This window comes from Balaenoptera acutorostrata, chromosome 13 (genome assembly GCF_949987535.1).
Source record: "Balaenoptera acutorostrata chromosome 13, mBalAcu1.1, whole genome shotgun sequence".
Lineage (NCBI taxonomy): Eukaryota > Metazoa > Chordata > Mammalia > Artiodactyla > Balaenopteridae > Balaenoptera > Balaenoptera acutorostrata.
In genome coordinates, this window is record NC_080076.1 from 92,644,071 (window position 1) to 92,668,460 (window position 24,390).

The window sequence follows — 24,390 nt, forward strand, 5'->3', positions numbered from 1 at the left end:
CCACCCTCCCTCCTCCACCGCCACCCGACCCCACCTCCTTTCTACCACGGTGCAAAGGCTCCCCCAAGCGTCCGCCGGGCGCGCTGCGGCTGCCGCTCCGGGTCCCCAGCCCTGACCGTGAACCCGTGCTTGGCGCGGGGTCCACGTACGCGCGGTCGGGCGGGAGGCGGGGTCCGTTCCCCGGGGGCCGGCACAGAGCCGCGGACTGTGCCCCCGCCTGCAGGCCTCCGCCGCCCCGGGGCCGTCTGGGGACACTCGGGAAGTGTCTTCCTTCGGGCCGCCGCAGCCAAGGTCCCCGTGTGGACTCGCCGGGCGGGGCGTGGGTGAGGTCTGAGCATCCTCCTGGGGGCGCGGGACTCTGGCGGGAGCGGGGCGCCGGCCCTTTAAGGCGGGGGCGGGGCGAGCGCTGGCGGCGGTCATTAGCATATATTAGCATGCCCCGCCCCGCCGCTGGGAGGCGGCGCGGGGCTCGGTCGGGCAGGCAGCCTGGCGCGGGCGCGGGGCGCACGGGCGCGGGGACTGCAAGCGCCGCGCCGTCCGCCCGATGAGCGCGATGCGGCGCCGCGCCACCCGGGGGCCCGGCACGCCGCCTCCCCGGGCCCGGGTCCCGCCGCTGCCGCTGCTTCTGCTCGCGCTGGCCGCCCGTGGGGGCTGCGCCGCACCCGCGCCCCGAGCCGAGGACCTCAGCCTGGGAGTGGTGAGTGCGCGGCCGGGATGCGGGGCTCCCGCGGGCCGGGGAGACCCCATCGGGGCGCCTCGGTGCCTGCGGGAACTCGGACGCCCTGCACCCATTTCCTGGGCAGGAAGGCTGAGGCTGGGTCACAGGCTGAGTGTCTTACGCGCGCGCACCCGGGTCTGGGAAAGAGGCGGCGGGTCCCTCCCGGGTTCCGTGCGCTCGGAGCCCGCCGCAGTCGCCGGAGCCCGCGGAGGTTGGGGGCTCACCTGGCCCCAGCCCCGTTCCCGGCTCCGTGCAGCCCCGAAGGGGCCCCTGAGGCGGGTGGGACAGCAGTCGCAGCCGCCCAGAGCAGGGCGGTCCCGAGTGCGTTCCCAGTGGGAGTGGCGGGGGGGAGGGGTGCGCGCCCACAACCGAGAAAAAGACAGGGCTGCTGAGTGTGGGCGCCCCGGAAAGTCGGTGGTTTCGAGTTTGCTCCGTTGAGATGTTGAAGATGTTGGGGAGCAAGGGAGCCGGCCTCCCCCCCCCCGCCACTGGGCACGGGTCTTGGCCCTAGGCCCTGTCCCCTTCCACCCCCAGGGTGGCCGGCCGTGCCTTGCCACCCTTGTCCTTGTCCTGAGCCTGGTGGAGTCCCCTCCCATTCCCAGGCTCGGATGTCGCCGTCCCGCCTTCTCCTGCGCCCCTCCCTCAGTATCAGCTGTCCCACTGGCTTGGAAACCATACTGGGGGACTGCGCAGTGGCTTCTTCCCGCAACCCCTCCCCCGTTCAGCCCGCCAGGCTTGGAGTCTCCTGTTCGGGACCTGGAAGATTTAGATCAGACTTTATGGGTCTCACCACCCCCGGGCCCCGGGAGGCCAGGCGAGGGCGAGAGCAGGGCGGTGGGTTAAGCAGATTCCTTCTGAGGCTTCCGCCCCTGCAGTTGCCCTCACTTGCACAGATGAAGGGACAGGGCCGGGGACCTTGGCTCCCTGCCCCCGCCCCCGGCCCACGGCAGTCTCCTAAAGGGGTGCTGATAAGGCTCCTCTCCCAGGCCGGTGGCATTCTCGAGCTCCAGGTGGCTTTCAGGCCAGTGCAGGCATTTGGGCGGCATCCGCAGCCCCGTGGTTGGCAGGACTCGGCCACAGTTTCTAGATGAGAAACAGGCTGGGCCACCCCCGCCCAGCTGCCGCAACCCCTGCAACTGCCTGGGGGGGAACAACCACAGTCCCTGCTGTCTGCATCCAGACGCCAGAGGGTCCCCACAGCCGCTTCCTCCCAGCCAAACTGCTCTGAAATTGGAGTGCCTTTACCCACCTCCTCCGGGCCCTGGGGTGTCCTGGATGTCCTCCTGGGGCGCATGCTCTGAGGGCATCAAGTCTCTAGGTCTGGGCTGGGTGGTAGTAGAACCAGGCTCCCACCTTCCAGCTGTGAGGGGCCCCACGGGAGGGTTCCTGGGGGTCAGGCCCGCACAGTCAGGACGTGGAGCTCCGGGCCCAGCCAAGTTCGTGTATCACACCCAGTGCTGTTCTGAAGTTTCTCGCCGCCCACTCAGAGGAAGCGGGTCAGGTCCACACTCCTGCTCCTGGCTTGCACCTCCATGCCTCCTCCTCTCCCTGCTCCCCCGGGTTCCCCAGCACCCGGGGCACTGGGCAGGGGACGTGGCCCCCCAGCCTGGAGCCCCAGAGACAGCGGGGCCCTGGTATCCGACCCGGCGCGTAAAGAGCAGAGGATGCTGCCCCCCACCAGGGAGACCCCCCCCACCCCCCCCAGGGAAGGCCGGGGCCCCTCCAGCCTGAGTGAGAGAAACCTTCCTGCCTCCTGCCCCCGACTTGTGGGCCGAGGGCGGGCTCTGGTGGCCTTCGGGGGAATGACACCTCAGCGCATCAGACCCGGAGGTGCAGGAAGGCTGGGAGACCAGCAGGGATTTGCGGGGAGGAGGGAGGACTCCTCTCCACCCCGCTCTGCACGCTGCCCCCAGGGGCCCACTGACTCTGGATATTCGGGTCTAGGGCTGCCAGTGAGGAGAAGGGCCCCTTTGTAAGTGTGACCCAGCTTCTGCCAGACAGAGCCGTGCCCAGCGGGTCTCTTGTGCGCTGGCTGTCCCCGGGAGGGGACTCCCCAGCCCAGCCCGCCCGAGCCTCAGAGAACAAAGCAGCGGATTGAGGCCTGCGCGCCGTCCAACGGTGGGCTTTCGGCCTCGGCGGAGCGGGACAAAAGAGCCCCGTGCCCTCCTGGGGTTGTCGACTGAGCCGCAAGTCCTTCTGGGCCCGTTTTCATTATTTTATTTCTGAGTAGGTAATACCCACAGCAAAATATTCAGGCCGTACAGAAGGGTCTGCAGGGGCCGTTGTCTCCCTCATTTCCTGAGGATCCTTCCAGAGGTTGTCTGGGCACGTAAAAGGGCATGGGGACCTCGGTCCCTTATTGCTACGGATGACAGCCTGCTGTCCACTGCTGTGTGCCCTGCTGGTTTCACTTCCCAGTCTAGCCTGGAGAACCGGCCGTATGGGAACGTCTAGGTCCTCCCGGTTCTTTCTGCCCACCCGTCGCATTTCACTGCACGGATGTCACATCCGTTAGCCAGACCCCCACACGGACGTGCAGGCTGTTCCTAATATTGCGCCATAGCCAGGAGCTGCCAGGATGCCCGCTTACTGCGGCGTGAGTATGTGAGGGACCCAGCCCTGGGGGAGCCCAGGTGACAGGCATGCACGTAGCGTATCGTATGTTGGCAGATTTGCCACCGTCCTCTAAAGTTTGTTCTCAGGTTTCTATCCCAGCAACAAAGTCTGTGAGCTCTTGTGCCTTGTACCACGCGTGTCAGCAGGTCTTTCGATCTCTGACACCCAGACGGTGACAGTGGTTTGTGGCTGAGAGTATGTGCGGGTGGCCGGGAATAAGCAGGGCCCTCAGCGGCCCAGGGGGCTGGGCAGGGGCTGGAGCATCTGTGAGCACATATCCCCCTCCTGGGGGTAGGGAGGGGGGTGGCGGGGGTCACCGTCACCCTGGCCTCAGCCAGTCGCCTCTGGGTCGCCGCTGCTCAGTGCCAGCACCCCAGCAAGCCTCTGGCACCTCGGTGCACTCAGGACCCGTATCAGACCTGGCTTGGGGCCAGGAACATCCCTCTCGGCTGCAGTCAGGGAACCCAACCAAGGGGACCAGGGATGGTCTCACTGAGCCGGCAAGAGGGGAGCCTCGGCTCCCAGTTCCCCTCCCAGAGCTTGAACTTAAATGTGACCGTCCTAGGACCCAGCTGGGCCCCTCCCCGACCCTGGAGGCACGTTGTCAACAAGTGAGTTCATTTCCCAGACACTCATGGCCTTGGGGGTCTGGATGACTGAGAAGTCTTTGTGGTGCTTTCGCGGGGGCCTGTAGCGGGGGCCTGTGGCGTGGGCAGGACCACACTGGCCGCCTGTGGTCTGAGCCCCGGGACTGTGGATACTGACTAAACAGGCTGGCGACTAGCCTGGCAGCTGAGGAAATGTCGTTGCTCTTTCAAGGGGCTCTGGGACCAGCCTCTGGGTGTGGATCCCAGGCTGCTGCTCACAGCCTGGGATCTGAGTGGTGGGCCTCAGTCTCCTCGTCTGTAAAGTGGGACCATGAGAACGGGGCAGTGGGGACGTTCCCTGGGTGATGCCCCTGAATCTCTCACCACAGCGTCTGCAGGAAGTAAGCTGCCTTCATGTTCTGAGGAGGGGGTGCCGGAACGGGGACAAGGGCTTGAGGGCTCACCGGGGTCCTCCCTGACGCAGTGCCTTCCTGGGGGTTTCCGAGGGTGCTTTGCGTGCATGTGGTTTTTGCCTCTCGGTTAATGGTGGCTCGGAGCTTCCAGTGAGATGCTGTGGGTGCAGGGCCTGTGCTGAGCACGGGAGGGGTGACGGGTGCGTCTGTCACACGCTAGCCGACAGCCTGCTGTGTCCCTCCCAGGCGCTGTCCAGCTCTCGGGACGGATGGACAGTGGCCTGGGCAGGATGCGGAGCCCACTTCTCGCCTTTACCTGGCCCGCCCGCCCACTCCTCCATCCTCTCTTCCCTCTGTGTCCCAGTCCTACCCATTCCTTTCTGCTCCCTGAACTTCCAAGGCTGGTTCCTGCCACAGGGTCTTTGCACTAGCTGTTCCCACTGCCAAGAATTCTCACCTCGGCTCATCATCTGGCCAGCTCCTTCTCATCCTTCAGGTGCCACCCCCCCAAGCACCCATTTAAGGAGCCCCTCCACCCTGTCTCACTTCCCCTCATAGCACAGCGGTCCTGGGAATAGGCCCTGAAGCCAGATAGCCTGGGTTCCCCTCCCAGCTCTGCACTGTCTGGCTGTGTGGCCGTGGGCAAGTGTCCTGATCTCTCTGCACCTCAGTTTCCTCATCTGTAAAATGGTCATAATAATAGCGCCCACCTATAAGATCATTTCAGTAGTTCTCTATTGAGCGCCTACTGTGTGCCAAGCGTGAACTGAACCCCACAGACCCCTGTTCTCACAGCTTTCGCCTGTGGGTGCTGTGAGTAATTGAGCAGCGCTCAATAATCGTTGGCCACTAGGATCACTTATCATTTATCATCTGTGACACTTATCACATGTCTATCTTTGGCTTTCCGCACAAGACTCCCTCCTGGGTAGACAGCAGGACGGTGTCTCCCCAGATCTTCCCTGTCCCCCCAGCACCTGGCACAGGGATCCCTCGGTGAGGGTGTCGGATGGATGGGTGGACCGTCAGAGGGGGTTCTGGGAGCATCCCCCTGGGGAAGATGCTGGAGTGAGGGGTCACCCCAACCGCCGGCAGCCCCTGGAGGAAGACCCACCCTGCCGGGGGGCCACCAACTCCTTTCTCTCTGGGTCTTTAGCGCCCGGACGGCCAAGCGGGTCAGACACAGACTTGAGCCAGAGCTGTGCCCTGTGACCGTGAGCCATTTCCGCAGCTGCACGTGGAGGTGATGGTGACACCGCCCTTGTGGGCGCTGAGGAATGAGTGGGTGAAGGTGCAGAGCCGGCGGCACGCAGTGGGTGCTGAAGGATCTGTTATTATTTGGGTCTGGGGGTGGGTGCTCTAAAGCCACTGCCCGCCCACCTCTGCTCCCCCAATGCGGTGACGGTGTCTACACTGCCCTGGGCCTCCATTTCCTCAACTGTGCTGTGGGGCTAATGACACCCGCTCTCCATACCCCCTACAGACGAGGCTGGCGGAGTCCAGTTAGAGATGGAGGGCGAAGGGGGGCGCCGACAGTTCAGCCGTCCGTCCCCACCGTCCCGGCCAGACACAGGCCCCTCACGGGGCATCGGCGAGCCGACAGGCGTCCCGGGGTCCCGGCTGGCTTCGCTCCAGTCCTGCTCCCACTGCCAGCACGTCCGGCGAGCCCTCATTTCTCCACCTGTAAGTGGGGACAGCAGTGGCCAGGCCTGGGGCTATGGGAAGGACCTGCGGGGGCACTGCATACAGTAGGCACTTCTTGTTTACCGGCGCCGTAAAGCACATCACGGCGCGGCCTTGCCTTGCCCACGGGTCCGCCCGTCTGCGGAAGGTTGGTTGCTGCGCCCCCTGGGAGCCAGCACCGAGGCCGCGGGTGCCTGCGCTTGGCGGCTCACCTGCTGGGCCGAGGGGCCGCCAAGACGTGAACGCGAGGCCGCTCCGTGGCAGCGATGGCCCGCTTGCCTGTGACTTTGCTGAAGTCAGGAGGGAGTTTTGTGGTGTGTGCGTTAAACATCGTTAAACATCGTCAGCGCTGTGAACAAATGCACGTTGTGTCAACCAGTGATAAATGATGCAGAGAAAAACAAGACCAGGCGGGGGCTGGGCGGGGGGAATGGGAAAGCCACGGCAGGGATGGTAGGTGACTGCATTTGTGGGAGGGGCCGGCGCCCCACTTCCTGCCAGTGCCTTGGGCAGGACGCCCACCTCTCTGGGCCTCAGTTTCCCCATCTGCAGTAATGGCTCAGCTCACGGGGGTCCTTGCGGGGAGGAGGGTGAGAGCATGTCCTTGGCTGTCAGGGATTCTCCAAGGTGGGGCGGCCCCTGCGGGTTTGGGGCTCCCCTCGCTCCCCCCCTCCCCCCCCCTCAGCCTTCTGGAAAGTTCACCTTCCGCCCACACAGCCTCGTTGCCCTGGAGACACGGTCACCGTGGTGACAGTGAAGGGAGGACCAGTGGATGAGCACAAGAGGGGGCTGGCCCAGGCGACCCACAGGCTCTGTAAGGTATTGGGGGGCGAGGGGCAGGGCTGGGGACACCTGGGGGGCAAGAGGTCTGGGCCCCCACCGCAGGGGCCGTCCTGGCGCAGGCACCACTGTGGAGGGTGCAGGGATCGGGGCTGCATGGGCTCCAGGGGCAGCTGAGGCGGGGCTTTTGTCAGCCTTTGCCCCGCGCAAGGACCCCGGCCCTGAGGACAGCTTCTCAGCCTGGTTCCTCTGTGGTCTTCCAACGTGTACGTACTACCAGGAAAAAAAATGAAACCCCGGCCCTTTGGGAATTTGCTTGTCTTCCCTGAAGAGTGGGACGAGCTGGCAGGTAGAGAGGGAGAGAGGAAGAGAGAGAGAAAGGGGCTGTCTGAGACGCCCCCTCCCTCCCAGGGCTCGAGGGCTGACTGTTCCTTCCCAGCAGGGATGGGGGCTTCTTGTTGGGGACGCTTGTGTCTCCACCGAAGGCGAGAGAACAGGATGGCTCAGGGCTGAGCTAGGGTCCCCATGGGCTCTTCAGTCCCCCCCGATTCATGCATCACCTGAGGGCGTCCCCCCAGCAAACCCACCAGGGGCTCGTCCTGTTGTCAGACACCTCCTGAGGATTTCCCCCGGCAAGCTGTCCAGGAATCGACACAGAAGCCCACCACCACTGGGGGGGCCCCGGGGAGGAGGTGGGCCGGGGGTATGAAGAGAGGGGACCGGCTTTGTGACGGGGGAGGGAGCTGCACTGGGGCCAGGTGGGATGTCTGAGCCCAAGCCTGTGGGGAAAGGGGGGAGGGAGCCCCTCCCTCCCGCCAGCCCCTCAGATCTGGTCCCATTCTTGTGGGAATGGGCTGCGCGCTGCAGTGCCCAGGGCCCGGGCAGGGCCCTGCTGACCGTGGTCAGAGCGGTGCTTGTCCCAGGCCGGCACAGGCCCTCCGCTCTGCCCTCGTGCTGCAAGCTGACACAGAGCCAGCCACTCAGACCTGCGGCTAAAACCTCCCGCTTTTCAATGTTAGCAAACATTTCCAAACCACCTGAAGTGCTCTTGAGACCTGAAGCCCAAAACTGCGCGTGGCCTTCTGGCCAGGCTGCCCAGCAGCAGAGGACGCAGCCCCTCTGTGAACCCCGCGGAGCCCCGCGAGGGCTGGGAGCAGGGGTCTGCTGCGGTCAGAAGGGGACAGCCGGGAGACGGGTGGTCCTCCCAGGGTGTGTCAGCCCCTGCCCACCCACAGCGACTGGCCTGGGTGGACCATTACCTGGTAAGGAGAGTGGGGACGGCGTCCTCACCCAGCATCGTGAACGGTCTGAGGAAACTCCAGAGGGATTCCTCGTGGTCTGGGCGCCTCCAGGCTCTGTAGCTCAGTCCTGCCATCTTAACAAAGACCTGCGAAATGTGTGTGTGTGTTTTCTGACTTTCAGAAAGAAAACGGCAGAATCAAAACCTTAAAATACATGTAAAACTTTCCCCCAAAATGTGTAGCCAGAAATACACATTTCTTAAAATGATTTTTATTGGAGTATAGTTGATTTACAGTGTCGTGTTAGTTTCTGTTAGTACAGCAAAGTGGATACAAATACACGTCTGTAACCTGGAATGCTCTCTTGGGCATCTCCAGGGCCCAGACAGTGATTAGCCAGGGGACCCAGTAAATCCTGTTGCCGGCTGATGGGATGCATTTAAATGTGTTTGAAGTGATGTGAAGGGTGGTCCTCCCGAAAGAAGGGTACTCGGGTGGCAGAGGCCTCAGTGCCACAGAGGGCAGAGCCCAGGGTCAGGGGTGAGCCTGTCTGGCCCCCGTGCTCCCCTCGTCTGAGCACAGGATGTCGGTGTGGGGTGTCCACTGGGAGCGTCCTTTGCTTGCTCTTCACTGTCCTGCCTGGGCCTAAGAGGGACCCCCAGACCTGAGGGGGGTCTCTCGGGTCCCCCAGTTCTGCACATTCTGGGGGCTTCCTTCAGGAGTTGAGGAGGAGGTAAAGGAACAGAGAGACCCCAGCAAGGACTCAGTGTTTCCTGAAAAGGAGGGAATCCAGCTAGTCTGCTGCAGGTGTGTGCAAATTATATGCAAATCATTGAGGACCCTCCTGGTCAGTTGCATTCCCTGGGAATTCCAGGAGGATAGACCCCCTCCCACTGGGCCCCCTGTGGGGGCAGATCCCCGGGGCGGGGAGTCCTCAGGCAGGGGCTGCAAACTCACAAGCTTCTGGGGGCCCTGCAGGTAGCATAAATGAATCAAGGATTTTTTAAATGTCCACCAGAAAAAAAAACATAGACCTGCAAATTGGTGCATTTCTTGATGCCTGGTCTGGGAGGGATGGAGCTCAGAGAGTCTCCAAAACCCTGCCTTCCACCCACCTGTGGGTCCTCCGGAAGCTGGGTGATGAGCCCACCCCCGGCACTGCGTCCATATGGCTGAGTGCTTTTTTTTTTATCCTTTAGGACATTTTTTTTTTTTTTTTAGCTGCGTTGGATCTTTGTTGCTGCACACGGGCTGTCTCTAGTTGTAGCGAGGGGGGCTACTCTTCGCTGCGGTGCGCGGGCCTCTCACTGCAGTGGCCTCTCTTGTTGCAGAGCATGGACGGGCTCTAGGCGTGCAGGCTTCAGTAGTTGTGGCTCGCAGGCTCAGTAGTTGTGGCGCACGGGCTTAGTTGCTCCGCGGCATGTGGGATCTTCCCGGACCGGGGCTCGAACCTGTGTCCCCTGCATTGGCAGGCGGATTCTCAACCACTGCGCCACCAGGGAAGCCCGGCTGAGTGCTTTTTATGGGATTGTCACACAGCTTGGGGCATGGGCGTGAACACCGTGTGGCAGTTGAAGAAACAGAAGCCCCCCAGGAGGTCCCCACGGATGGCATTGGTGCCTCCCTGTCCCCTGGCCCCCCACAGATGGTAAAGGGGTTCTATGTGTGTCCGTGGTAAAAAGGGTTGCCCCCCATTCCTGCTTCCTGTTTGGCTCAGAGGACCCCCACTGGGGCACTTTGCAACAGAGCTGTCTGCTGACAACATGCACTTTATATGGAGGGTACCTGTGTCAGGGCTGATGTGAGCATTTCCACGTTCTAACTCTTTATATCCTCACATCCATAGGTGAGGAAACCGCCCAGAGGGGGTGTGACTTGCCTCAGTTGCACAGTGAGGAAGGGGCTGGGTGGGATTTGCACCCAGGCAGCCTCGCTCCAGAGTCTGGGCTCTTAACTACTGTGCACATGCAGCTCATAACCAGATTCCTAAAACCAGATTCTGAGCCCATTGCCTTTCTCAGCGTGGGTTTCAGACCTTGGGTCCTAAACTGCTGCCTCACAAGCCAGCTCAGGGCCTGAATTTGGCACTCATGATGTTAAATAACCTTTTAAAAATTTCACTTTCCTAAGTGTCCCCTGGGCATTTTGCTGCCTCAGGAGGAGTGAGGTGGGGCAGGCTGCCATGAGCAGTCGCACAGGTTGTGCACTGCTCAAGCCCACCCATCTAAGGGCCATCGAGTTTATTAAGACACTTAGGCAAGGAAGGAGCATGAGATGCCCTGTGGACTACTGGGCAGGGGCTGGAGTGTTGATCTGGGCTAGGAGAGGCCTGCCCCTCCCCGCAGTGATGGCCCCAGGCAGGCGGCTCTTCTGTGGGGCTGAGCCCCCCACCTCCACCCTTCACTGTACTCTCTGCCCGCAGGAGTGGCTGAGCAGGTTTGGCTACCTGCCCCCAGCAGACCCGGAAACGGGGCAGCTGCAGACGCCAGAGGAGCTGTCCAAGGCCATCGTGGCCATGCAGCGGTTCGGAGGCCTGGAGGCCACTGGCGTCCTGGGTCAGTTCTCAGGGTGCAGGGGGAGATGGGTGAGCTGAGCCCAGTTCCTCCTAACTGCCCCCTTCAGCCTGCCCTGCTGTCCTGGGGTGGGAGGGAGGATTCCCGCCACATGGGAACCCTCCGTCATCCCCCTCCCCGTCCCCCCGGCCATGGGCACAGCGGGGGGGTGAGTGTGTACCAGCCGCACCCAGACCCCCTTTCCACACTTTCACTGGGGTCTCAAACTCCATGCCACGGGCCAGGCAGGCCAACTGTCGGAGTGGGGTCTGGCCGCCCACGCCCCAGTTGAGTCGCCCCATTGGGGTGCCAGGCCTGTGCTGTTGAAACTGCCCGCTTTCCAAGAGAAACCAGAAATCTGGGGGGTTTATGTGAGCACCCCACTTTTTACATTTTGGCCACAAATTCCAATTTTGTAAAGACTCTTCGAAGGGCCAGCTGATCAGAACATGTCTGTCCCCAGGCCTCTCAGGAGTAGACACGTGTGTCACACACAGAGCCGGTCGGGTGTGTGTCCCGTGAGATGCAGGGGACATTGGCCCACGGTCCGAGTTGGGGCCGTGCCCCCTCCGACTGCTCAGCGCCCTGCCGTACATTAGTAAATGCTTGGAAAGCCCCCCATCCTGGTCTGTGGACGTACCCCTGGCAGGGGGGCCCGACACAGCTGGAGGCCTGGGCCTCGTCCCCCAGACCCGGTGCAGGAAGCGAGGGGGACGGGACCGGAGTCGGTGCCAGCTCTCGGGGGGCTGCTGGGAATCCCAGGTCGGGGGTGAGCACGCGCTGGGCCTGACCCCCGCCTGCCCGTCCGCCCTGCAGATGAGGCCACCCTGGCGCTGATGAGAACCCCGCGCTGTTCCCTCCCTGACCTCCCAGCTGCAGCCCTGGCTCGAAGGAGGCGCCAGGCTCCCGCCCCGACCAAGTGGGGCAGGAGGAACCTGTCATGGAGGTGGGTGGGCGGGGCTCCACCTGGCCTGGCCTTTCGGGGGTCTGGGTGTCGGGGTGGGGGGGGGCTGCCAAAATGAGCACCCACAGACCAGGGCTTAAGAGACAGGCATTTATCCTCTCGGTTCTGGAGGCCAGAAATCCGAGATCCAGGGGCCCCAAGTCCCTTGGAGGCTGTGAGGGAGAATCCGGCCCGGCCCCTGTCCAGGCGCTGCCAGCAGCCCTGGGCCCGTGGCTCTGCTCCCTGCTTCCATCTTCACGTGTCCTCCTTCCGTGTCTGTGTCCCCTTCTGTCTGTTGTGAGGACACTCACTGGATTTAGGGGCCGCCCTAATCCGGGATGCACTCGTCTCCATCCTCGCCCCAGTTACGTCTGCAAACCCCATTTCCAAATAAGGGCCCCGGTGCGCCCCCACCCCAACCCTCCCGGGGCAAGTTGTTCCAGGGAGCGCGCTCCAGCCTGGGGCAGGGGCACTGGGCCTGTCCCCGCGACTGACCCGGCGACCGACCCAGCTCTGACCCCGCCTGCCCCAGGGTCCGCACGTTCCCGCGGGACTCGCCCCTGGGCCGCGACACGGTACGCGCGCTCATGCACTACGCGCTCAAAGTCTGGAGCGACCTCACACCCCTGAACTTCCACGAGGTGGCCGGCAGTGCCGCCGACATCCAGATCGACTTCTCCACAGCTGACCACAACGACCGCTACCCCTTCGACGGCCCCGGCGGCGCGGTGGCCCACGCCTTCTTCCCGGGCGACCACCACACCGCAGGGGACACCCACTTTGACGACGACGAGGCCTGGACGTTCCGCTCCTCAGGTGCGTCCGGGCTGGGGTGGCCCCGGGGACCCTGCATAACCCCCGGCCCCTGGTGGAGCCCACGATGGTGTAGGGGGCCACACCAGCCCCCCAGGAAGAGGAAACCACTACGGTTCCCCGGCCTAAAGCCGTGGGCACCCGTCCAGCTCGGGAGGGCAGCTCTGCGTCCTCCTCCAGGCTGACCTCACCAGCCGTCTCTGGCACGGGCAACCCACCTGGCAGACCCGGGCTGGGCTCGCAGGCCTGGGACGTGACTCCATGAGCCAGGCTTGTCCTCGCCCTGGTCCAGCTCCCAAGAGGGAGTGCAAGCTTGTAAGGCCTCTGCAGGCCTAGGCACGCCATCACTTCTGCTAAGTCCCGTTGTCCAAAGGAGTCGCAGGCCCCTAGCTTCAAGGTGGGATGAGGGGCAGAGCCGCGTGGCACAGGCTGTGGGTACGGGTGGGGAAGACGGGGGCCTTGCAGGGTGAGTCTATATACCAGGCTGGGGAGCCCATCCCAGCTGGAGGAGCCAGAAGTGGCCCCGTAGAACCTGTGGGTTTTATGCCTTGATGGGAGCCCAGGCCCGTCCTATGGGGCCTGGAGAATCTATTCAGTGCTGTGGGGTTGAGGGAGCTTACAGTGACCCCTATAACTTGGGATCCTGATGGCCAGCAAGGCCTGAAATATTTACCATGTGGCCTGTACAGAATAGTTTGCCAACTTTACTGTGAGGGGCACGTGGTAGGTGAGGGGGACAAAGAGACCCCCAGGGCCCGAGAGGCCCCTGTGAACTCCACAGGGCCTCCTAGGAAGCAGACAAGCCCTGAGTGACTCCACAGGACCCGTCTGTCCAGGACCGGGGCCTCCTCTGTAACCAGCCTGGGGGACTCATCTCACCCCACCTCACAGGTCCCGTCCTCGGGGCCCCGCAGGAGCTGGCGGTGCCTCCCTGGGCTCACTGGCTCCTGTGTCCCCAGATGCCCACGGCATGGACCTGTTCGCAGTGGCTGTCCACGAGTTTGGCCACGCCATCGGGCTGAGCCACGTGGCGGCCACACGCTCCATCATGCAGCCGTACTACCAGGGCCCAGTGGGCGACCCGCTGCGCTACGGGCTCCCCTATGAGGACAGGGTGCGCGTCTGGCAGCTGTACGGTAAGTCCTCCCCCCAGAGCCGTCATGGGTCGCCCGGGGATGGGGACAGCAGTGCCGGGGACCCCCAGAGCACAGAACCCCACGTAAGAGGGCTGGTTCTGTCTTGTTCGCTGCGTGCTCAGCATCTGGGACCGCCTGGCACACGCTGGCTGCCTCGCAGTGTGTGTGGAATGAATAAGCAGGTGAGTTGTGTCGCCAGGGGTCCCTAGGACCTGGGGCCCCGCTGCCCTTTCCACGGAGCACATCTCAGAGCCCCGGGCAAGATCCCACGTCCAATCCCCAGACGGTTTCAGGTTGTGACAGCTGACATTGATGGCGACCCAGGGCCCACTCAAAGCACTTACATGTATTAAGTCATCCAGTCTTTACAACCTGTGAAGTAGGTTCCACGTCCCCACTGAGAGATGGGAGCGCTGAGCCAGGACCGACCCAGGGCCAGCTCCAGGGCCCCCTCTGCTGGGGACACATCAGGCAATGTGGCAGAAGGAGGTCTGTCCTGGGAGCTGCAAGAGCAAGGCGGGGGTGATGAACCCTCCCCCAGTCAACCCCCTTCTCCACGCTGGTCTCCCTAACCCCACCCCAATCTGCCCCTACCCACAGCGGCCAGAGCAGTCCTCTTAAAGCCCGGGATCGAGTGCCTCACCTCAGAGGCCAGCCTCCCCTCATTCCACGTTGCAGCCTCTCCCCTCCGCCTGGACCCCCCCCCCCCCGCTTCACTGTTGCCCCAGCGCTTACCACCCTCTGACATCTGTGGACGTTTTTTATTGTAGTAAAATTTACGATTTTTACCCTTTTAAAGCAAACTATTCAATGACATTTGGTACATTCACAATGTTGTCCAACCACCGTTTCTCTCCACTTCCAGAATGTTCTCATCCCGCCCCCCGCCCCCCGCCATCCCACCTCACCCATTAGCAGTCACTTCCCATCCACTCCCCAGCCCCCGGCAAACACTCGTCACTTTTCTGTCTCTCTGGATTTGCCTCTTCTGGACATTCCACATAAATGGAATCATACAGTGTGTGGCCTTTTGTGTCTGGCTGCTTTCACTTAGCATGTGTTTTCCAGGGTCATCCCCGTCATGGCATGCATCAGTAATTCATTCCTTTTGACAGCTGAATAATTTTGTTTATCCATTCTTCCGTTTATCCATTTGGGTTGTTTCCACCTTTTGGCCATTATGAATAATGCTGCTGTGCACAATCACGTGCAGCTTTGTGTTTGAACACCTGTTTTCTGTTACTTTGGGTCTGTACGCAGGAGTGGAGTTGGGGGGCGGGGGGGGGGGTATAAACACGCCTTTAAGTCAGTGAGGCACCTGTGCCTTCTCACGCATCACGATGCTCTGGCTCCGGGGACAGGAGTCTCCCCTGTCCTGCTCGCCGCCGCAGCCCGGCGCTCAGCTCGGTCAACACGCAGCGCCACCCACCCGATGGCCTCGGCTCCGTCCTGGCGGCTCCAGGAAGGGCGGTGGGGTCTGCAGGGAGGCGGGTGTGCTGGGCCCGATCCAGCCTCCTTGTCTCCACAGGCGTGCGGGAGTCCGTGTCCCCAACGGCACAGCCGGACACCCCGGAGCCCGAGGAGCCGCCCCTCCTGCCGGAGCCCCCTGACGATCGCTCTAGCAGCCCGTAAGCCGTGGGCCCCTCGTCTCCACTCTGCAGCCAGCACGGCCCCCAGCAGCGGCTCAGAGTCCGGAGCTCGTGGCTCTTCTGGGCCCGCTGAGCCCTGAGTGACAGTTAGTTTCTTTTCTTATGGACGGACAGTGGGGGGGAGCCCCGCTCACCCCAGCCCAGAACCGTGCAGAGGCCTTGACTTTCAAACGTGCGATTTCCTCTCACCCTTCGTCCCAGTCAGTCATCGATGGCTGCGTAACAAGCAGCCCTGCCTCATGGCATGAAACCACCACTATATCATTGGGCGCGTGGGTTCTGTGGGTCAGGAACTTGGACAGGGCACAGTCGGGGGTCGGGGGTCGGCTCCACAGTGTTGGGAACATCTGCTGGGGGCTGGAATCGTCTGGGGGCATCTTGACTCAGGTCTGGTGCCTGGGCTGGGCTGACTCGAAGGCTGGGCTCAGCTGGGCACCATCTGTGTCCCGTGCCGGAGGCTGGATTCCTAGAGTGGCTGTCCCAAGGGAGCATCCGGAGGGCTGGCAGTGCTGGAGGCCACGCAGCAGCTGTCTGCCTTTTAAGGCCCAGCCTTGGCTTCGTCTAACCCTGTGGTGAAAGCGGTCAGAGCCCGCCTACTCTCACCCCCCACCCCCAGTGGAACAAGTGCCACAGAATCTGCAGGGGGGCGTCCCCGTCCACCCCTCCCACCTTTGCCCTCACAGCCTGGCATGCCTCCTTGCCACCTTCACGCTCACACAAAACACTAAACACAAAAATACAAACAGAAATCTGTGTATTTAGGCTTCCGTGGTTTGGTTTGTTTTGAGGTTTGGTTTTCCAAACGTGGGATGTTTTTATGCTTTTCTCACTCAGCTGTATGTGGTGAATTTCCACTGAGGTCAACAGATGTTGCTCTAACTTGTGTTATTATTGTTCTTCATTGCACTTATTTATTGAATAAGTAACACCTGCCAGCGGTACACGATTCCGGAGGCACAGAAAGCGCTCACAGTGAGAAGTTAGTCCTCACCGCTGGCCTAGCGGTCCCCTCCCTGCGGCAAACATTTGTGCGTGTGAGTGTCCTTCCAGAGAGACTCCACACGTGTATAGAAAGCCAAGCGTGTAGATGTACACACGTGAACCCAGTGGGATGTCTCCTACGCTGCTCTGTGCCTCGGCTCTGGCCCCAGGGCCCGTGGAGGCCTCTGAGCTGAGCTGCCCTGTGGTACGCGTGTGCCCTGCCCTGTTTTTAAGTCCTGGATTGGTGGGCGTTTAAGTTCCTGACCTTCTGTCGTCACAAATGATGTTGCTGTGAGTCCTGTCCGTGGACAGAGCTCCAGACTCAGAATCGGGGTCCCGGCACGCACGCTCAGCGTTTCTGTAGAAAGTGCCCGGCTGGCTTCTCGATGCTTCGCTGGCGGCGTTGAGAGCGCCTGCTCGTCCAAGCGCTCCCTGACGCTCGCTCAGGGATCCACCTTCCAACCTGCACGGCGAGCATGGGGCTCAGTTTCACCTGCTTTTCTCTCTTGACTAAACTGCTGTGGTCGCTGGGCCTGCAGGCGGTGATGCGGGCATGCAGGGTCCTTCGGGGATGCTTGTCCCCGTGGCCTTGCCCAGCCCAGCTCCCCAGGGCAGCTCGGAGTGGGGCTGCCTCCCAGCCCGGCCCTCTCTCTGCCCCCAGGCCCAGGAAGGATGTGCTCCACAGATGCAGCGCCCACTTTGATGCCGTGGCCCAGATCCGAGGCGAGGCCTTCTTCTTCAAAGGTAACCCCCTCGGGGTCCAGCGGCCGGCGGGCAGAAGAGCAGACCCCACTCTGGGCCCCAGGCCGGCCACCTGCAGCCCCACCCCCTGTGTCCCCCCAGGCAAGTACTTCTGGCGGCTGACCCGGGACCGGCACCTGGTGTCCCTGCAGCCGGCACAGGTGCACCGCTTCTGGCGGGGCCTGCCGCTGCACCTGGACAGCGTGGATGCCGTGTACGAGCGCACCAGTGACCACAAGATCGTCTTCTTCAAAGGTGGGCGCCCCCCCATCTGGGTGCCTGCCGGGCATCACTGACCGGGGCCGCAGCCCGCGCTCCCCAGGACCCCCAAAGCTCACGTCCACGCGGGAGGCCGGTCCTGTGCTTTGCTCTGTGGGTCCGGGCATCGCTGACCGGGGCCGCAGCCCACGCTCCCCAGGACCCCCGAAGCTCGCGTCCACGCGGGAGGCCGGTCCTGTGCTTTGCTCTGTGGGTCCGGGCATCGCTGACCGGGGGCCGCAGCCCGCGCTCCCCAGGACCCCCGAAGCTCGCGTCCACGCGGGAGGCCGGTCCTGTGCTTTGCTCTGCGGGCCCGGAGCTCGGAGCAGAGAGTATCCCGTTCATCTGTGCACTCAGCCGATTTGTAGTTATTGAGCACCTGCTATGTGCTCTGCACTGTGGTAGGCCCCGCAGGCACACAGTGGGCAAGACACGAAAATCCCTGCCCTCATTCTGGGGCGGGGGACACACAATAAGCACCTGCAAGTAATGCGGGAGTTAATTTCAGATAGACCCGAGGGAACGTTGTACCAGGCAGAGGGAGCTGCCAGTGCAAAGGCCCTGAGGCAGGAACAATCTTGCTGATTGAAAGAACCTGGAAGAGGGTGATGAGGCTGGATCAGAGTGAAGGGTGAGGAGGCGGGGGTGGGAAGTGCAGGTCGACGCCCGAGGGGCCGTGGGAAGGAGCTGGATTTAGTCTAAGAGCAGGGGGAAACTGCTCTCCCGTCTCAGTCCAGGGTGACAGGTCCACTGGAGGAGGGGTGTCACTTCACCCTCAACAGCCCCGCTCCCGGGCTGGGCTGGGGAGGTGGTTCCTGCTCTTGGGGAGCATGCTGTCTCTTTGGGGAGAAGGCAAGGTGCCCCGCCTGCAGCAGGAGACTGAGCCCGGCCAATTCTGTGGGTGCTTCGGGGGCTGTGAGCCTTCCTCAGCCTCACGCACTGCTGTATGTACGTGCAGCTGTGTTTTGGGGGTGCAGGGTCTGTAGGTCCCCGGAGTGAAGCCACCCTGCTGCCCTGACCCAGGCTGTCGAGCCTGGCCTCCCTTGTGTGGTGCCTGGGCTCGATCCCTCCACACTCACCCTGGCGCGCCCCCTGACAGTGGAATCGCCGTCTCCCAGGCTGGATGTCAAGGGCTGGCCACAGTCATGGTGGGGGGACCTGCCTGGCATCTTCTAAGTAACTTGGATTATTTCTTAACATTTAAAAATCGGGAGATCCCCATGAGAAGACACAGCTCCAGACTTGAAATATGAGACAGTGTGGGCACTTGGGGCCTGTGCACTTGCCTGGCAGCGTCAGCTGGAGTAGGTCGGGCTGCCCTGTCAACGTCACCCCACGTGTGTGCCCACTCAGGAAAGCCTCACAGCCCTTCTCGTTGTGATTGCGCGGGGCCCTGTCTGCAGCTGTGCCGTCGTTCCCTTCCGTTGTTGCCAGTCTCTGACAGATGATTTTTTAGAAATTATTGTTAATTGTGGTAAAAAAAAACACACACACAATGTAAAAGTTACCTTCTTAACCATTTTTAAGTGTACAGTTCAGGGGCATTAAGTACTTTCACACTGTGTGCAGCCATCACCACCGTCCATCTCTAAAGCGTTTTCATCTTGTAAAGTTGAGATTCTGTCCCCATGAAACACTAACTCCCCCTCCCCCTCCTCCAGCCCCAGCACCCACCAGCCTGCTTTCTGTCTCCATGGATTTGCCTGCTCTAGGGACCTCATATCGTGGAACCGCACAGGATTTGTCTTTTTGTGACGGGCTTATTTCACTGAGCATCATGTCCTCCAGGTTCATCCACGTTGTAGCAGGTGTCAGAATTCCCTTCCTTTTTTAAGGCTGAGTAGTGTTCCATTGTGTGGATGGACCACATTTTATCATCTGTCGATGGATACTTGGGTTGCTTCCACCTCTTAGCTATTGTGAATAATGCTGCTGTAGACATGGGTAGCTCTTTGAGAACTTGTTTTCAATTCCTTTGTGTATATACCCAGGGGTGCGGTTACTGGATCCTGCACTATTTCTATGTTTAATTTTTTGAGGAACTGCCAAACTTTTTTCCACAGCAGCTGCTCCCATTTTACATTCCCACCAGCGGTGCCCAATTCTTTGCATCCTCACCTACGCTTGCTGTTTTCTGGGGGTGGGTTTGATAGTGCCCATCCTAGTGGGCGTGTGGTGGTGTCTCATTATGGTTTTGACATGCCTTTCCCTGATGACTAGTGACGTTGAGCATCTTCTCATGTGCTTACTGACCATTTGAATATCTTCCTTGGCGAAATGTCTGTTCCAGTCCTTTGTCCAGCCAAAGATTTTTTTAATGTTTTGCTTCTTTTTCATTTGTATCTTTTTCATTTGTTTCTTTTTTCATTTGTTGTTTTGTTTTGTTTTGTTTTGTTTGGCCACACCTTGCAGCTTGCAGGGTGAAAGCACAGTCCTAACCACTGGACCGCCAGGGAATGCCCTCATTTGTTTTCTAAATAACAGGGTTGATTTGTTGCTAAACCCGGGTGGGAGTGGGGGACGTGGCAACACACACCCAATTTTACTTCCCACCCCCTGTGGCAGAGCAGCTAAGGAAGTTTCCAGAGCGCACAGTCAAGGATATACCCAACAAGGATCTTAATCACACCATCTTCCAAAAGCTTTACATGCAGATTTGAAGTTCTTGGTGATTTCTCAACCTCTGCTTCTGTGTAAGCTGACAAGGCAGCACACAGGCAGGTCCGGTGGGCCTTGGCCCAGTGCCCTTCCTGCCCAGCCCGCCTCACGGCAGAAGTGGACACGGCCCCGCTGACCAAAGTGGCTTCTCGGGGTGGGGGGTGGGGGGTCTTGCCCCCTATCTGTGATATGGCCGCCTCATCTGGCCCCGCGTCCCCAGGCTGCGGGCACGTGTGGGACCCCTGCCGGGAGCACCGCAGGCGCTCAGTGAACCCTCCTGGGAGTTACACTGTGGGCACTGCGCATCGGGGTGTCCGTCTGCGGGAGGGGCAAGGGCTGGGGCCCCCGCCCGGTGCGCTGGGCGAACCCGGGCCCACGGCTCTTTCTCTCGCCCCCAGGAGACAGATACTGGGTGTTTAAGGACAATAACGTAGAGGAAGGATACCCGCGGCCCATCTCGGACTTCGGCCTCCCGCCGGGCGGCGTCGATGCTGCCTTCTCCTGGGCCCACAATGACAAGACTTATTTCTTTAAGGACCAGCTGTACTGGCGCTACGATGAGCACACACGGCGCATGGACCCTGGCCACCCCGCCCAGAGCCCCCCATGGAGGGGCGTCCCCAGCACGCTCGACGCTGCCATGCGCTGGTCCGACGGTGAGCCGGGCGCCGGGGGAGGGGCGAGTCCGGGGCTGCCTCGGTCTCCACACCTGGGGAGCAGGGACCCAGGGGCACATGCGTGCGTCTGCCCCGCCCCCCGTGCCGCGGACACCACCCGCCCCCGGAGGGGCCCCTGGGTCACCCCCTCTGGCACTTGTTCACCTCTCCCCTCATCCCTTCCTCGCCCCCGTCACCCCTCCAGCCATAGCAGCCTCGCCTCCTGCTCTCTCTCACACACACACACACACACACACACACACACACACCCCAGGGCCTTTGCGCCTGCCATGCGTCCCCCACCCAACACTTTCCCCACCGGGGTCAGGCCTCCGCCCAAACGTCATTGCAGCGCCCCCTGGCTGCAGTGAGAAGTACACCACCCTCCCACAGGAGCAGCTCCACCCGTACGGGAAGTGTCGTTGGTTCTATTTGCACAGCCATGTCCCCAGTACCTAGAACAGCCTGGCACATAGTAGACCCGCAGTAAATAGGGAAAAAGCAGAGGTCATCTCATCCATCCCCCTGCCTCCAGGCGGCTCCTTGAGCTTTCCCAGGCCTGTAATGCTCTGAGTGCCCACAGATGGGCTCCCCGGAGGCTGAGACCAAGACTCTGGCTCTCACCTGAGACGTTCTACGTCCGTCCTCCCTACTGGCCCCGCAGCTCTCTGCATCCCGTCCTCCTGCCGTCTAGACCGAATCCCGCGTGCTGCAGCGGCCGGAGCTCAGCTGCCTGCCCTCTTCTCCCCCAGGTGCCGCCTACTTCTTCCGCGGCACGGAGTACTGGAAGGTGCTGGACGGCGAGCTGGAGGTGGCGCCCGGGTGCCCGCAGTCCACGGCCCGGGACTGGCTGGTCTGCAGAGACCCGCCCGCTGACCCCGAGGGCGCAGACGGAGAGGCCGGGGCCCACGCCCGGCCGGGGCAGCGCGACCACAGCCGCTCAGAGGACGCCTACGAGGTCTGCTCCTGCACCTCCATCGCCGCCCCAGCACCGCGGGCCGCGGACCCACTGCTGGCCGCGCTGCTGAGCTTCCTGTGGACAGCGGCCCGGGCCCTGGCGCTATGACATTCGGCGCTGGCCTGCGACAGGACAGAAGGGGCCACGGCCCAGAGCCACAAAGTGCAAGGACTGATGCCCGCCCCTCCAGCGCCTGAGCCAAGCGTCCCTGCAGAGCGGACCCCGCCTTGCAGATGGGGACGGCGCCACCAGCCCCCGGGCCGAGGCCACCGGGTGCAGCCTCCCCGACTCGGCAGAGGCCAGCAGAGGGCGCTGCTCCCCGGGCGCGGATGCAGGGGGAGCGCCCGCCTGGCCTGCCTGCCCTCTGCCAGCTGGGGAGATTGCGGCACGTCCCGGCCGGATCGGGGCCGGGAGCCGTCCTTTCAGCGAGCGAGTGACTGAATCTCACGGAGACTGACCGAGGAGCCAGGGGTAGGCAGGGCTGGGGGCGTTACATCAGGTCCGCAGGCCCTGGCAAGAGCAGCCCGGAGGCCCACGGGCATCCCCTCCCCATCACCTGCCGCAAAGCCGCCCCTGGTGCTTCCGCCCGCCCGTGGGGCTTCCTCTCCCGGTCCCAGTGGGCCTTGACGAGGGCAGCCGCCTCCACGGGCGAGCCCCCAAGCTGGGGCCGTGGTGGGCTTCCCTTGTGACGCGTTTCAGACAAACACGATCTCTTCCTGCTTTGTAACGGCTCAGGCTCGGCTCCCTGACGTGCCCAGGCGGTCCGAGCGTGGGCGTCCTCCGGAGCTTCAAGAGGCTCTGCAGACCTGGTCCCAGACCACCTGCACTCTGGGGTGGGGGGCCTCCAGGAAGGCCTGTGCAGTGGTCACCAACACCTTCCTGCCCAGCGCCTCCTTGACAACTCCATGACCCCTGGGACATTACACCCATTTCACAGATGGACAAGCTGAGGCCCAGCTCAGGGAAACGAGCCTCCTGCCCGCAGGCAGGGGTCGGGCCGAGTCAGGTCTCAGGACCTGGGGTTCTGGCACGTTCACCCAACCCTCCCTGATGGATGGAGTGCCTACCTGCACGTGCAGGTACTGCTCTCAGTGTGGAACGTGCAGAACGAGACAAGGTCTTGGGTGAGGCACCTGGGACGCCGTCTGCCACCCCGAATGCCCTGGAGGGCCTCCCAACAGGAAGTGCGGGGAGGTGGCTCCACCCCATTGCTCCTTCTGCCCCGGGCTCCGAGGCCAGGACGGCGGCCGCTGCTCTCCCACCCGGAGGGGCGAGGCATGGGAGCTGGACCCCCTTCACCCGGGAGGGCGACCTTTCCCAGAAGCCCTGGCTGCCTGCCCGCTCCCACTGGCAGGGAGTGGTTGATCAGTGCTTCTCCTGGGGGTGCGTGGACATGGGGGTGGGTCGGTCCTTGCCCATCCCTGTCACGGCCTTAGATAACCCCAAAGGTAGGGTCACCTGGGTTGAGAACCTCTGGTCTAGAGGAATCACCACCCCTCCCTGGGGCTGGGGGAGGTGAACACCTGCAGCAAAAATGGTGTCGGTTAGGAAGAGGAGGGTAGGTGAGGTGAGCATCAGGCCATGAGGGGGTGCGAAGAGCCCCTGCAGGGGCTGCTTCAGAGCAGGGGTTCCTCCAGGCAGGGTGCCCAGCCAGCAGTATCGGCCTCACCAGAGCCGGTAGAAATGCAGATTCTCGGGCCTGGCCCTACCTGCTGATCAGAAGGCTGGGGGTGGGGCTGGCCATGGGTTACCCGCCCCCCATCCTGTAAGTGTGACACACGGGGAAGTTTGTGAACAGCTGCTTTCCAGGGGGCTCCAGAAAGGCCGCCTGAGCAGGGGAATGAGCAGAAACAAAGGGAGGGGAAGGAGTTGGTTGTGCAGCGATCAGAGGGAAGAGGCCGGCCGGGGTGGGGGGACGGGGGGGGGAGGGCAAGTGCACACGTCCTGGGGTGCAATGGGCCTGCTCCAGCAGAAGACCCTGCATCCTCGAGATTTTCCAGGAGGAGAGCGGGACGAGCAAGGCCAGCCCACGTGGGGGATTGTAGGCTGCTCGAAGGCATTGGGACTCATTCCCTGCATTGTGGGAAGTTATCACCCCCCCGCCCCGCTCTAGGGTGAGGCAGAAACATTCGCATTTTCAGAAGAGAGCTCAGGCTCCGGCAGCTGCACACCTCCACCCCTACCTGATGCCCAGGTAGCAGAGGCAGGCTCAGGGCCCATCCCGGGATGAGTGGATGCCATGGCCAGGCAGGCAGTCTCCCGGCCAGGCCCCATGCTCACTGAGCCAGGCCAGGCCCCATCTCACATCCATCTGTCCGCCATCTGGTCCCTGGACCCAGGAAGGGTCTCCGCCCATCCGACCACACCAGATGGACTAAAGGTCCCTCCTGGGGGAACAGGCTACCTCTGCTCATCAAGGACGCCCCCGCGTGGTCCCACTTCATCCTCCAGCAGCCTGCGGGGGGTCGGGGGGGCAGTCCTAGGCCCTCATGATAGGGGCCCCAGGTCCCCTGGGCACACAGCCCGTGGGTCAGAGCCGGCAGTGGACCGGGTCTACAAGAACCCAGGCTCTCTCATGGTGGGTGGTGGTCTTACTCCTGTGTTAAAGCCAAAGACCATTTTATAAAACGTTCCCACTAATTCTGTCTCACATGAAGTAAACGGTAGACACAGAAGTGGTGCATCTCTGTGTTCAGTCCTAAAGGACAAATTAGCAGTAAAAGTAGTAGCAACAACAGCTGCTCCCGCCAGGGGCTGCAAACCAGGGATCTGGGCACTGAACAAATCCATGGAAATACTTGGCTTGAGCCCATCTTTTTATAAATACACGTGCTTTTACATTGTGAAATAGTCTCATATGTACAGAGAAGATGCAGGTAGAGTACAAGACTTTTTTTTTTTTTCTTACCTAAATTATTTGGGAGCACACTGATGACCCCGGACACTTTTCTGTGTATTTCCTGCAAACTAGGACTTTCTCTCAAGTCTCTGTAAAATCAAGAAATAA

The 24,390-nt window shown here is 61.9% G+C and overlaps 1 protein-coding gene across 2 annotated transcripts; it reads left to right on the plus strand.

Moving 5' to 3' along the window:
• The first annotated feature begins 467 nt into the window (after nt 1–467).
• Nucleotides 468–24,180, plus strand: MMP17 (matrix metallopeptidase 17). Of its 2 annotated transcripts, none has more exons than XM_057527378.1 (10): nt 468–697; nt 10,461–10,593; nt 11,407–11,536; nt 12,066–12,349; nt 13,306–13,482; nt 15,011–15,110; nt 16,774–16,856; nt 16,956–17,108; nt 20,168–20,425; nt 21,178–24,180. In XM_057527378.1, exons 1-10 carry the CDS (start codon nt 545–547, stop codon nt 21,489–21,491), a joined length of 1,785 nt encoding a protein of 594 aa, XP_057383361.1. In that variant the 5' UTR covers nt 468–544; the 3' UTR covers nt 21,492–24,180. The 2 variants fall into 2 exon arrangements, with proteins under 2 accessions (XP_057383361.1, XP_057383362.1); XM_057527379.1 differs by lacking the exon at nt 468–697 and adding an exon at nt 6,797–6,836.
• Nucleotides 24,181–24,390: the final 210 nt, after the last annotated feature.

Excerpts from the sequence above, each read along its gene's own strand:
- MMP17 (XM_057527378.1), top strand. The coding sequence starts at position 545 with ATGAGCGCGATGCGGCGCCGCGCCACCCGGGGGCCCGGCACGCCGCCT. Across the intron at positions 10,594-11,406 it reads GGAGGCCACTGGCGTCCTGG|ATGAGGCCACCCTGGCGCTG; the intron begins GTCAGTTCTCAG and ends TCCGCCCTGCAG. Across the intron at positions 12,350-13,305 it reads CTGGACGTTCCGCTCCTCAG|ATGCCCACGGCATGGACCTG; the intron begins GTGCGTCCGGGC and ends CTGTGTCCCCAG.